Source organism: Hemiscyllium ocellatum, chromosome 13 (assembly GCF_020745735.1).
Source record: "Hemiscyllium ocellatum isolate sHemOce1 chromosome 13, sHemOce1.pat.X.cur, whole genome shotgun sequence".
Taxonomy (NCBI): Eukaryota; Metazoa; Chordata; class Chondrichthyes; order Orectolobiformes; family Hemiscylliidae; genus Hemiscyllium; species Hemiscyllium ocellatum.
The window spans coordinates 80,705,492-80,720,147 of NC_083413.1; the positions used below are offsets into that span (position 1 = coordinate 80,705,492).

A 14,656-nucleotide genomic window follows, 5' to 3' on the forward strand; every position below is an offset into this window, starting at 1 on the left:
TCATAGTCCCACAACCCCGCGCTGCCAGTTTCTACCCCCTGCCCAAAATCCACAAACCTGACTGCCCCGGCCAATCCATTGTCTCAGCCTGCTCCTGCCCCACCAAACTCATCTCTGCATACCTCGACACGGTCATGTCCCCCTTAGTCCAAGAACTCTCCACCTACGCTCGGGACACCACCCACGCCCTTCACCTCCTCCATGATTTTCGCTTCCCCGGTCCCCAATGCCTTATCTTCACCATGGACATCCAGTCCCTGTACACCTCCATCCATTCCTGAAGAAAGATTTATGCCCGAAACATCGATTCTCCTGCTCGTTGGATGCTGCCTGACCTGCTGCGCTTTTCCAGCAACACATTTTCAGAACTAATTTGAACACAAAGTTCACTTTGCTGGTTTGTGGGAACTTTGTGTTCAAATTAGTTCTGAAAATGTGTTGCTGGAAAAGTGCAGCAGGTCAGGCAGCATCCAACGAGCAGGAGAATCGATGTTTCGGGCATAAGCCTGAAGAAGGGCTTATGCCTGAAACATCGATTCTCCTGTTCCTTTGATGCTGCCTGACCTGCTGAACTTTTCCAGCAACACATGAACATTTAACCACCTTAGTCCTGTCTGTTGAGGAAGTACACTGGCTCCGACAAAACTCCTTCTGTTGAACAACTGAGCTCATTTAAGACCTTTGTTTGTTTTTAAGAATATTATTTCTGCAATAACTCCCACATGCTGAACTTTACAAAACACAAAATACTAATTATTTATGTTATCTTTATCTCACTTTCAGCAGATTCAGATAGATTCTTACTATCCCCAACCAGAGAGCTCCATTTCTGAGACTCGCCCAATGTAAGTGGCAATAGGCTATTGCGTAGTCCATAGCTTAAAAATGTGTTGCTGGAAAAGGGATGAATGCAAATTTCTCCAGCTTTCTCATTTCCCCTCCCTCCACCTTATCTCAGTCCCAACCCTCAGACTCAGCACCACCTTCTTGATCTGCAATCTTCTTCCTGACCTCTCCGCCCTCACCCCCTCTCCGGCCTATCACCCTCACCTTAACCTCCTTCCACCTATCGTATTCCCATCGCCCCTCCCCCAAGTCCCTCCTCCCTACCTTTTATCTTAGTCTGCTTGGTACACCCTCCTCATTCCTGAAGAAGGGCTTATGCCCGAAACATCAATTCTCCTGCTCCTTTGATGCTGCCTGACCTGCTGCACTTTTCCAGAAAACCATTTTTAAGCTCTGATCTCCAGCATCTGTAGTCCTCACTTTCTCCTATTGCTTAGTCCATGCCAAACAATGCCTGGTGGAGCCAGGAATGAAGCTTCTGCTGATGCAAACTCTGTAATTGCAGTCCAGTTCTCACCAATTCTCTCCCACTGCAGAAAGTCAGATTAGCCAGTAGGACAAACCTTCACATAAACCAAATTATCCAATGACATTTCCGCCACCTCCAAAAAGACCCCACCACCAGGGATATATTTCCCTCCCCACCCCTTTCCACGTTCCACAAAGACCGTTCCCTCCGTGACTACCTGGTCAGGTCCACGCCCCCCTACAACCCACCCTCCCATCCTGGCACCTTCCCCTGCCACCGCAGGAACTGTAAAACCTGCGCCCACACCTCCTCCCTCAGCTCTATCCAAGGTCCTAAAGGAGCCTTCCACATCCATCAAAGTTTTACCTGCACATCCACTAATATCAACTATTGTATCCGTTGCTCCCGATGCGGTCTCCTCTACATTGGGGAGACTGGGCTCCTCCTAGCAGAGCGCTTTAGGGAACATCTCCGGGACACCCGCACCAATCAACCACACCGCCCTGTCGCCCAACATTTCAACTCCCCCTCTCACTCTGCCAAGGACATGGAGGTCCTGGGCCTCCTTCACCGCCGTTCCCTCACCACCAGACGCCTGGAGGAAGAACGCCTCATCTTCTGCCTCGGAACACTCCAACCCCAGGGCATCAATGTGGACTTCAACCGTTTCCTCATTTCCCCTTCCCCCACCTCATCCGAGTTTCAAACTTCCAGCTCAGCACTGTCCCCATGACTTGTCCGGACTTGTCCGACCTGCCTAGCTCCTTTTCCACCTATCCATTCCACCCTCTCCTCCCTGACCTATCACCTTCATCCCCTACCCTGCTCATCCATTGTACTCTATGCTACTCTCTCCCCATCCCCACCCTCCCCTAGCTTATCTCTCCACGCTTCAGGCTCACTGCCTTTATTCCTGATGAAGGGCTTTTGTCCGAAATGTCGATTTCGCTGTTCATTGGATGCTACCTGAACTGCTGTGCTCTTCCAGCACCACTGATCCAGTAGCCAGTAGGATGGTCAATGCATAAAAATACCTCAGCTGAAAGGATGCATTTGAACAAAACTTCTTTTTCTATCCTCAAAACACTTGATAGACAATAAATTATAAAGGTAAAAACAATGACTGCAGATGCTGGAAACCAGATTCTGGATCAGTGGTGCTGGAAGAGCACAGCAGTTCAGGCAGCATCCAATAAGCAGCGAAATCGACGTTTCGGGCAAAAGCCCTTCATCAGGAATAAAGGCAGCGAGCCTGAAGCGTGGAGAGATAAATTATATGATAAAGAGTACTCCCTTACACAGGGAGCTAATTTGCACAGAGCAAAAGCTTAATTTGCTTATTTTTATTGTCATTTAGGGGTGAGCTTTGGGCATAAAATACATCTCCTTGCTCATAGAAGATGCCACACAATTCTTTTGCATCAACCCAAATATACAGTTGTCATGTCTTGTATGCAAAACACCCCTCTGGCAATACAGCAACTGCTCATTACTGCACCAAAATATCAATCTGAATGATCTGCTCAAATTCTGAAATGGTCTTAAGCTCACAGCCGGAGGAAAGAATGTCACGTCAAAGCAGAAACCAAAAGTGTAAAACAAAGCTGTAAGGGTTTGAGAATAAATCAGAGTGGACCAGCCTGTACAGGGGTTGCATGTTCCACATCCTGAAATATATTTGCCTACCATAATGTAAATGTATATACAGCACAGAAACAGGCCCTTCAGCCCACTATGTCTATGCTAACAGAAAATCAGCAAACTACAGTCATCGAAGGGTCTGTTTCTGTGCTGTACATTTCTATGATTATGACTATGACTTGCACTTGATCTATAGCTACTATGCCCTGGCATTAAGTAGTCATCCAGATGTTTTTGTAAATGTTGGCAGAGTACCATCCTCCACCACCCTCTCAGACAGTGAATTCCCTCTCTGGGGAGGTAATGGCCTAGTGGTATTATCACCGGACTGTTAATTCAGAGACCCAGGTAATGTTCTGGGCGCCCATGCTTGAATCCTGCCATAGCAGAAGGTGGAATTTGAATTCAATTAAATAATAAAAAATCTGGAATTAAGAGTCTTACCATGAACATGATTCCATTGTCAATCATCAGAAAAATTCATCTGGCTTGCTAATGTCCTTTAGGGAAGGAAACCACTATCCTTACCTGGTCTGGCCTACATGTGACTCCAGACCCACAACAATGTGGTTGACTCTTCACTGCCCTCTGGTCAATTAGGGATGAGAAATACAAAGGAACCTCGATTATCCAGCATTTGATTATCTGAACTTCAGATTATTTGAATAAGATCACAAGGTCCCGATGATTGGCTAAATGACATTATCCAGCATTTGATTAACCGATTGAAATTCTCCCCGCCCACGTCCTTCAGATAATCGAGGTTCCTGTCAATGCTAGCTTGGCCAGTAATGCCCTCATCCAGAGAATGAATAAAAAAAAACTACATCTGTTCTCAGAGTGAACCAGCTGGAAGGAAATGTCAGGTAACACTATTTGTTGAACTCATTTTTGCAACCCACAATGGTAGCTAGTCCCAGTGTCATAAACAAGTCCTCCAATCTAGCATCCATCATTAGGATCTACATCATGCACTTGTTCATAAACTCAGCAAGGTAGGAATAAAAGAATCCTCACTGAACCACTGATGGCAGAATTAATTCCACAATTTCATGGAGTTCAAAAAGTCTAATGATGAGTCCCTGCTTAATGCTCTCCTGTCAAGACCTTCATTACAAATTCAGTAAATTTACAAAGATCCTGATGAGATAGCTTTCCACTTGCCTGTTGCAGCGTTGTTGCCTGACACTCCTGGACCACTGCTGTTCTGCATGCTGGTGACGGAAGACTGACCTGCTCCCAGGCCTGATGTGGGTGCACTAGGTCGTGGAAACTGTTGAGTGCTCATTGGAAACTGGAACAAAATAGTAAAGGGGAAATTAGATAAAACCATTGGATGGTGCAAGTAGTACACTGCTGTGGTTTTGTTTCCCCATTGATATAAAGAAGAAGCAAGAGCAGGCCGTTCAGTCCCTCACACCTGCTTTTCATTAATATGACGGCTCAGCTTATTGCAACCACAAATTCACATTCCTTTCATCCCATCACTTAAAAATCCATCCATCCCAACCTTAAAAATATTCAAGGTCTCTACTGCAACTGCCTTTTCAGGAAGAGTGTTCCAAAGATGCTCAAGCCTAGATAAACGTTTACCTCATTATTTCAAATGGGCAATTTGGCTTTTAAAATCTTTAAATAAGGTGTTGTCTCAATAGTGTCCTGAATAACTAGCACAGATGGGCATGGTGGCTCAGTGGTTAGCACTTGTTGTGAAGGTGTAGCTGTGTACTGTATCTTTAAGAGAGACAGGAAGCTGGCAAGGACTGAGAGCACAGAGTGTGCTGAACAATTTAAAACTGTAACATCTGGTTAACACAAATAGCTGGTTGTGTGTTGCCATGGTACAAAAACAAATTCAAATCTGGTCAATCAGTTTAAATAGTGCCAGAGACCAAAATCCAATCTAATTAGCATTTTACTGGATTATAGGTCTGCTCGGTGAGCTGGAAGGTTCATTTTCAGATGTTTCATCATCATACTAGGTAACATCGGCAGTGAGACTCTGGCTGAAGCACTGGTGGCATGGCCCGCTTTCCATTTATGTGTTTAGGTTTCCTTGGGTTGGCGATGTCATTTCATATGCTGACATCATTTCCTGCCCCCCCCCCCCCAAAGTGGGTGGTAAATAGGATCCAAGTTAATGTGTTTGATGATAGGTTGGATGCTATGCTTCAAGGAATTGTTTGTTTGGCTTGTCCTAGGATGGATGTGTTGTCCTAGTCGAAGTGGTGTCCTTCCTCATCTGTATGTAAGGATACTAGTGAGAGTGGATCATATCATTTTGTGGCCAGTTGATATTCACGTATCCTAATAGCTAGTTTTCTGCCTGTTTGTTACAGTTCTTGCACGGTAATTTGTAAATGACATTAGTTTTCCTTGTTGTCTGTATAGGGTCCTTCATGTTCATTAGCTGCTGTTTTAGTGTGTTGGTGGGTTTGTGGGCTACCAAGATATCTGAGGCTTTCTCCTCGCCACTGCCCCCCCCTCCCCACCACACCCCCTCCGACTATCCCTCCCCTCCCCACCCCCAAACACCCCCTCCCCACTCCCCCACCCCCAAACACCCTGCCTCACCCCCCTCCCCCACCCCCAAACACCCTGCCTCACCCCCCTCACCTCCGCACCCCCTCCCCAATCACCTCCACCTCTGCCCCACCACTCCACCACACCCACCCACCTCTGCATCCCCTGGTTCCACCCCCCCAGCCCTTCCCTCACCTCCGCCCCGACCCGACCCACCCCACCCCACCCTCCTCACCTTTGCCCCCGCCCCACCTCCACCCCCTGCCGTCCTCATCTCTGCCCCCTCCCCACCTTCCGCCCCCTCCCCTGTCCCCCTTCCCACCCGCCCCGCCTCCCCTTCCCCTCCACACTCTCCCCTCTTCCTTACCCCCCCGAGTCGGGCCTCACTTTGTCACTCCTCCTCTGTCATTAACACAGTGCCGGAGCTCACGGTGCGGATGTGAGTACCCCCTCCCTCCGCCGGGGTGGGCTGGGGGCGAGTTACCCACCTGACCCTCTCCTCTGGTTATCTTGCTGTTGGGGTTGAGATCGCGGGCTTCTGTCCGTCTTCACTTCCCGAGGCTCCACCGCCCCTCGACGGCCTTCCCAACAACTGGACAGCGGATTGGCCAGACCTCACCGCCTCCTGTATCGCTATTGGTGGAGGCGAGCCCGGCCGCCGAACACCGCCCGCCGCGATTGGGTGGAAGCGCCCGGAGCCGACCTTGGATCCCGGCTGCCATGGCAACCGGCGGCCGCGGGCTGGTCCCGCAGGGCCCTCTGGGAGGTGTAGTCTTTTGCATACTTCCGGTACCTGTTGTTGGAGGTGAGATACTGTCTTCAGGAGCGAGTATCGATGTCAAACACTAACTCTGTTTGTTTACACCGGATGTTCCCTGCAGTTGCGTATTGTTTCTAAATGAAATTTGAGATCACCAGCCTCTTGCAGTCTTTATTCTTCTCATTAAAAGGCTGAAATGAGCGAGCTGTCTGTCCCCAGTGGGGCCTTTACTGAGTAGGCCCTCCCTGGAGCCTGGACACCGAGTGAAAATGGCCACTGTAGAAGATACCAGCCCCAGGGATTCACCATGGGATTCTCCCCCCCCCCCGAGAGTGTCTCCTCCTCCCCACCCCATTCCCCCAAGCAAAATGTCCCCCAGAAACTGCCTCTCAAAGCCCACCGTCAAACAAAGCACATGAAGGGTTGACAAAACAGAAATGGCTTGAAAAAACAAAGAAGAGTAGCTGGACCCAAAACCAGTCACTTTGCTACTCTTCTCCATGGACGCTGCCAGACCCGCTCCATCAGTTTCTGGTTTTACTTCTGACCACCAGCATCTGCAGTTCTTTTTTTGTAATCATTAAGCATTGCCAACCATGCCGGGATCCGTGTGATGCCCCGGCTGCTCTGCACTCACTCAATAAAGTGGACAGGGGTGTGTGGTCACTTGGGTACCAAAGGCTCACATTTTCATCACAGGGCTGTGGCTGCATGTCTCATCATTCGAACACCTCAGGCACCCCAGCACATGCTGGATGGTTCACCAATTGCACGTGGTTTTACACCTGAAACTTCTTGACCAAAGAGCAAATGACCCCTGAGCCAAGACATCCAAGTAAAGCGCAGTGGGCCACTGTAAATAGGGTGGATGTTCAAGTGACCAGAGTTGAACCACATTGGCTGGATCAGGAGAGTGCTCTGCAATCTTGGTTACAAACCACATCTCAGCTCATCTGACTGTAACCTCAAATCCACATTTCCCCCATATCAGTGATAATCTTTCACCTCCTTCCTTGACAAGAATTTATCTATGCCTGAAAAATATTCAATGGCCCTGGCTTTGACTGTCTTTAAAGGAAAAGAGGGTCAAAGAGAAATCTCGGGTGATTTAGAAAGCATATGAAATACTTGCCTTTATTAGCCAAGAAATTAAACACAAAAACAAGGTGGTTATGGTGGAGCTGTATATAGCCTTAGTTCAGCTACAGTTGGAATACTGTGAGCAGTTCTGATCACGACAGTATAGGAAGGATGTAATTGAATTAGAGAGGATGCAGAGGAGATTCACCAGGGATGGGTGGAGGAGTGATTGAGACATGAAGTGAGGTTAGATAGGCTCGAGCTATTTTTTAGAGTATAGAAGGCTTGAGGGGAGTGTGGGATTTGATTGAGATGTACAAAGTTCAGAGGGGTATAGATAGGGAGAAACTTTACCCCTTAGTAAAAGGATCAATAACTAAGAAACTAAGTTTTTAGATAAGAAGCAGGAGATTTTGAGTGAATTTGAGGGAAAAATTTAGAGAGTAAAGACAGGAGTCCTGAAGACATTTAAGAAATATTTAGATGAGAACTTAAAATGCCAAAACAGACAAGGCTACAAGCCAAGTGTTGGGAAATGGGGTTAGATAGATGATTGATGTAGGCCTAATTGGCCAACAGGTCTTTAACCATTTAGTAAAAGCTTTATAACTCTATAGGGTTACTTGGAACATGTCCAAGTCTAATTTACAATCCTATTCATTTATTGTCACTCCCCCATGCCTCAAAATTCAGACAATAAAGCAGCAGCCATTTCATTTGGTCAATGGTATGTTCCAAAAAGTTTAAGCGAATTGTTAACCTCCCAGAAGTTAATTTATTACGTTCACTGTACAGGCAGCAAGGTGCCTGCAGTCAGATGTTTCCCGCCCAAATTGGCAAATGCCGTCACCATGTCACATGATCAGGCTCTTTCTTAAAGCGGCAGTCCAACATACAGAAAAGCAATATCCCTCCACTTTTACATTAGAGGTTCCTGGAATGTAAGAATTCATAATATTTCCAAAATAGGTAATTTCAGAGTTCATTGATTCCTGTATGGCTTTTGGTGCAGCCCAGGCTTTCGTTTATTCTTCTTGCTGGCTTTAACTTGTTATTTTAGGTATACTAGGAACACCATCTGTTGTTATCTTTTCCCAAGACAACTGAATGTTCAGAGGTTCACAAAATGCCTCATTAATCTCCACTGAGTCCCTCAGATATTCCAGTTACTGCTCTGTCCTCAGGTATATCTGGGTTTTTGTTGGCACAGTTAATAGTGGATCTTCAACTAATGTTCTCCCTGGCATATTAATCTCATTGCCAAGTTGATCTGCACATCTCCATACTACATCGTCTCAGTTGTCCAGTGTAGGAGAGTGTAATCTGTGCTATAATAATGGTATAATGCTAACACTTCTTGATATTTTTTGGAAAACGTGGCATTTGGCCTTGTTTTCTCATTGGAAAACCTGATTCTATTGTTTCCTGTCAACAATGTCTATTGTCAGGAGTGGTTTCACCAAATCAAATGCTATGTGAAATTGACAATTTACCATGAGCAATACCGAAACTACGAAGTGTCGAGTGGGTTATGTTCCAGTATGTTAACAAAAATTAGCTGAATCTTTTGGATAGTGATCTTGTTCTTGAATTACCTTTAACAAACAAACCTTTGCAAAACCATTTGTGGCTGAGTGATAAGGAGTTGATCGGATATGTTGATTTCCATTCAGCTTCAGTCCATAAACACTTGTCATTTAAACTGTCGTCCATTATCACTAACAAGTTGTTCTGGGGATCCAAATCTCACAAAGATCTACCCCATCTTTCTATGGTTTTCTCTAAAGATGTTATCTTCATTATGGCAACTTAAGGCTACCTAATATATGGGTCAACCATGATGAAAAATATTCACCTTTCAAAAAAGGTCCAGCATAATCAACATAGATTCTTTGCTATGGCCTTGCTGGCAATTCCCATGGGAATTTTCATGGTATTAATGGAGGTAGGTTGTTTACCCTTTCACAACTTACACATATTCCCATCTCCTCCTCAATTTTGGAGTCAAGCCCTGACCACCAAAAATAGCTTCTGGCTATCAACTTCATTTTGACAATGCCACAACCACCTTTATACAGTTGATTTAACACGCGTTTCCTTACTGTGGTGAATGACGACCCTCATTCCCCAGAGGAGATATCCTGCTTGTATAGATAGTTCTAGCCACCATGCAACTGTATGGCTTCAGATCTGGGATTGTTCCTATGATCTTTTCACAAAGTACCATGTCTATCATTTTTGATAATATTCAACCCATTTCCAATGTCTTTCCTAACTTGTCCTGTCATGACCAAAGTGTTCTCTACTTATTTGAAGTAGAAAATGTCTAAATTAGGGCTGTTTATAGTCAACTTGCTTGGCAAAGGTAACATAGAGAGCCCATCAACATTCCCACATGAATTGCAATAAAACAAAGAACTGCAGAGGCTGGAGGTCTGAAACAAAATCAGAAATTGCTGAAGGGACTCAGCAGGCCTGGCAGTATCGCTGGGAAGAAAGCAATGTTAACATTTAGAGTCCTGTGAATCTTCATCAAAACCCATGTAAATTGGGTCACCGTTACTTAATTGTATAAACGTGAGCTGATAGCAACAACAACCAGCTCTGGATTTGGCTGGCTGCTAGAAAAGGTATCTGTGTATGAGATACTGTTGCCTGTGGTCTGTTGGTAGGTAAATTCCCGCCATGCAGCCATTGTTGGAAATGATCTAATATCAAAACGATTTCTCTATCTGTGCATTTTCCATTTCTGCTTCATTTAATGATTTTGATGCAAAAGCTATTGGTTTCTCTTCACCATTGGGTAATATGTGAGAAACAACTGCTCCCTCTCCATATAGTCATTCATTACATGCTCGTTGCAACAGTAACTTTGGGTCAAAATGGGTCAGGACTTTGACTTTAATAAAGCCTATTTGGCTTGTTTAAAGGCCCTTTCACATTGATCTTCTCCTTTCCAATTCCAGTTCTGTCATAATAAATTGTGCAACTGCATGAGAATGGGTGCAAGATTTGGGACTAACTTGCTGTAGTCATTTAGCAGATTAAAGAAGGTCTTTTTCGTTTCTTCCTGTAACTAAAATATTCTCCAGGTAACACTGGGCTACTTCCAATCCACTTAAAGTCTGATCCATGTCATGTTGGAATAGCGCAGGTGATCCCAAATGGAAGTCTCTTGTGTTTGAATAGTCCTTTATATTTTACAATCAGCCAATATTTCTGTGACTCAGGATTTACATTCATATGGAGATAGTCTTGACTAAGGTCAATTTTACTGAAAAGCTGACCTCCAGCTTGATCACCAAATAATAGGTCATCGGTTAAAGGTAAAGGTATTGCTCAGTACATATAACCAGATTAATAGTGACCTTAAAATCACTGCAGATGTGTACCAATTTATATCAGCCCAGTATGTATGTTATTCAGGTTTATTTCCTGTTCAGTGCGCCCTGTTTGGCTGCAGTTTCTGCATCTAGCTTCTTTATACCAGCAATTTGCTGCTATGTGACCTGCTTGTCCACACCAGTGGTAATTTTGAGTCTGTATTGGTACTTATCTCTCAGCCACCATTTTGCAAACTCTCATACCAGAGCTGCTGAGCTTCCTTGGCTGCTAGCTCCACCAAGATTGCTATTTCTGGTGCTTTAACTCTAGGTCCCTTTCCATCAGTAATCTTTTCTGGATTGTTTCATACATTAGACCAGCAGTGTGTGTCTGCTACTTTCTTTAAAGTTGCTACAAACTAGGAGTTAGATTCACCATCATGCTGGCAGCATTTGGGGAATCTGTTGGTGAAAAATGATTCTGTAGGATTCTGACAACTTCATCACAAGTTTTGGAACCTGACTTCTCTGATTATACCAGACTCCTCAGAAGGTTAAACCCCTCCCCCCCCCACCCCACCCCATTAATGTGCAGGCACTGTATCTGCTTCAATTTTCTTGGCTTGAACAAATTAAGAGAGTCTCTCTGTGAAGGACTTACACATCTTTTGTATTTTCATGATATTGTATTCTGGCACTGAACTTTCCTGCCATTGTCTTTTTAAGTGGGAAGGCTATGATGTTGCTCATCCTCCCCGTGTCTGCATGGATTTCCTCCGGGTGCTCCTGTTTCCTCCTACAATCCAAAGATGTGCAGATCAGGTGAATTGGCCATGCTAAATTGTCCACAGTGTTAGGTGCATTAGTCAGAGAGAAATGGGTATGGGTGGGTTGCTCTTCGGAGGGTTGGTGTGGACTTGTTGGGCCGAAGGGCCTGTTTCCACACTGTAGGGAATCCAATCTAAAAAAAAAGTTGTTAAGACACACCAATGAACGGTACTGTCTCATTAAGTACTTTTAAGTATCAATGGTAGCCATGATGAGGTGCTGGTTTTGAACTGGGGTGGACAAAATTAAAAATCACACAACACCAGGTATTAGTCCAACAGGTTTATTTGAAAGTACCATCTTTCAGAGTGCTGCTCCTTCATCGGGTAGCTAGTGGGGGAGGATCATACGACACAGAATTTATAGTAAAAGGTCATAGTGTCATACAACTGATGCGATGTATTGAACAAACCTAGATTGCTGTTAAGTCTTTAATCACTTAGAATCTGGATGCAGGTTTCATTGATTAGTATATAAATCCCAGAACTTGTTCCACGTCACAGTCCCGAGATAACTTAAAGTATTATCAGTATAAACAAAGGTGACATCTCAGCTCAATCAATGCATTAAAGGTGTGAGGTTAGACTCTGTCTGTATCATAATCTTGAGTCAGACTGATTCTATTTCCAAAGTAGGAATTTATAAAAAGTCACATTGACTGACTTCCTACAGATTATGTGCTTTTTGAATAAAATAGAATGTATCTGCAAATACATTTAACTCAGAATTGTATAGAGAGGAGTTGATAGAACACTGAGGGAGTTGAGAGGTCAACATTTGTAACACTTCACTAATTAAATAAACAAACTATCAAGAAAAAGGTTTTATACTTTCAGGTAGAATACTTCAACATTGGTTGCTTAAGAACCGTGTGAAAACTGGACGATTTTATAATCTTCCTTATTTGATTAAAATTAAATAAAACATTTCCTTGACAAGTCTTTAGATGGTACTTTGGAACAGTGAGGGTTCAGTCTAGTTACTGGCTTCACACCCCACTCTATCCTGCACTTCAAGCAACTCTTGACTCCAACTTAGATTCACCTGAACCACTCACAGTCTAAACTCACCGATCTGAAATTTGGAAATATCTGGGATCCAGCATCAGTCCCAAGGTTGAGGTCTGGCATGGGATTTGTTTATCAGACTAGTTCAGCAGAAGAGCCAGTAGCAAAGAAATGTGACAAGAAAAGTAACCATTCAGAGAGAGAGAACTGTGACAATATGCAGAACATCTAACACTTTGTTGAGTAAAAAATCTTAAAACATCTGGTATTCCAAGTATTAATGAAGGATGACACTGTTTGGTTTTCCAGACCAAATCAGATTGGGATCTTTCAGAGTAATGTGGCAATAGTTTTTTGCTTCTTTTCATTTCTCCTTAATGTCTCTTTCAGTACCTCATTAGCTTTGTGTGTTCAGACAAGGGCGAGTGTGTTTTTTGATAGGAAAAGCTCAGCAGGTCTGGCAGCATCTGTGGAGAGAAATCCGAGTTAATATTTTGGGTCAAGTGACCCTCAGAACTCCGAGAACTTCCTTAGTTCTTAAGCAGAGTCACTCAACCCAAAAATTAACACTGATTTCTCTCTCCACAGATGCTGCCAGACCTGCTGAGCTTTTCCAGAAATTTCTATTTTTATCTTTTATTTACAGCATCCACTGTTCTTTTTGGTTTTTATGATAGATATATTCAATTTTAAACCGATTACGACATTGTGATGATTCCTCGACCAGTTTTAGCTACCGAAATTAAACTGTAAGCTGTTACCCATGACATGTATTAATCTATTGAATGTGAAAAACTGGCCAAAAGATATTTTCTTATATTCTTTAAGTAGTTTCACAGTTTAGAGAGAACATTCCTTCCAATCATATACCATTGTGCCATCACATCTGCTGGGTTTGTCCAGTCAATGGGACAGGACATATCCAGGGATGGTGATGATAGTATCTTGGCCATTGCAAGATATGATATGATTCTTTAAACATTATGATTCTTTGTAAGGAATGATTTCTTCTTCAAGTGTCTGTGAACAGGGGCCTCAGGCAGCAGGAGTGCAGGAATCGCAGTCTTTGCAATAGACCAACAGATTTGAGTTTCTTTCACGTCAGTGGTTAGCACTGCTGCCTCACAGCACCAGAGACCCGGGTTCAATTCCACCCTCAGGCAACTGTCTGTGTGGAGTTCGCACATTCTCCCGTGTCTGTATGGGGTTCCACCTGGGTACTCCAATTTCCTCCCTCAGTCCAAAGATGTGCAGGTTAGGTGGATTGGCTGTCCTAAATTGCCCATAGTATCCAGAGATGTATAGACTAGGTGGATTAGCCATGGGAAATACAGAGTTACAGAGATATGTCAGAAGAGTGGGTTGGATGGGATGCTCTTCAGAGGGTTGATGAGGACCCGATGGACCAAATCACCTGCTACAACACTGTAGGGATTCTATAATTCTTATTTGGATGAAGATGAGGTCTACAGGGTAAATGAGCAAACTGGCCATGGCACCATGGTCCAGGAAGCTATTCAAATGGGGCATAGGGAGGGCAGAGGAGTGAATAGGAATATAATGACAGTGTAGTGAGGAAGATTGACACTGTTCTTTGCAGAAAAGAGGCTGACTCCACCTGACTGTGTTGCCTGCCCAATGCCAGAGTTTGGGGCACCTGCTCAGGGCTGGAGAGGAACTTGCAATGGGATGGTCCATATAAGTACCGGTGGCACAAGCAGGACAAGAAGAAAGGTCTACATAGTTAGTAATGAGAAGCAAGCCACTAATTGAAACAGAACGTCAAAAGTAGTAATCTTTGGATAATTATCTGAGCCATGTGCAAATTGGCAAAGGGAAAATGAGACTAGAGAAATAAATGTGTCGCTTACACACTGACTTACCAGAACTGGGGAATGGGATATGGACCATTAGAATGATCTACACTTGCGCAATAAAAGAACACATGGAACTGCTGATGCTGGAGGTCAGAAACAAATACAGAAAGATCTGGAGAAACTCAGCAGATCTGGCAGTATTTGTGGAGAAGAACGCAGAGTTAATGTTTTGAGTTCAATGCCTCTTCGTCAGAATGGAAACCAACTGGGAAATGGTAGATAATATGCTGATTGGTGGTGGAGTTGGAGCAAATTGGTGTTCGGGTCAGGGGTTTGGGATTGGGAAGCTTGAGTCATGCTAG

General features: G+C 44.2%; 1 protein-coding gene across 3 annotated transcripts in view; it reads right to left on the reverse strand.

Annotated features, from left to right (window-relative positions):
• The window catches only part of LOC132821964 (histone deacetylase complex subunit SAP130-like), a 55,741-nt gene extending 49,685 nt beyond the window's left edge, over nt 1-6,056 (reverse strand). For 2 of the 3 annotated variants that reach the window (XM_060834992.1, XM_060834990.1), the window contains exons 1-2: nt 5,968-6,056; nt 4,121-4,250 (exon numbers count right to left, since the gene is read on the reverse strand). In XM_060834992.1, coding sequence (XP_060690975.1) covers nt 4,121-4,244 — 124 coding nt within the window. In that variant the 5' untranslated portion in view covers nt 4,245-4,250; nt 5,968-6,056. Of the gene's footprint in view, nt 1-4,120; nt 4,251-5,846; nt 5,938-5,967 lie in introns of those variants that run through there. The other variant, XM_060834991.1, reaches the window with a different exon arrangement.
• Between the last annotated feature and the right edge of the window lie 8,600 nt (nt 6,057-14,656).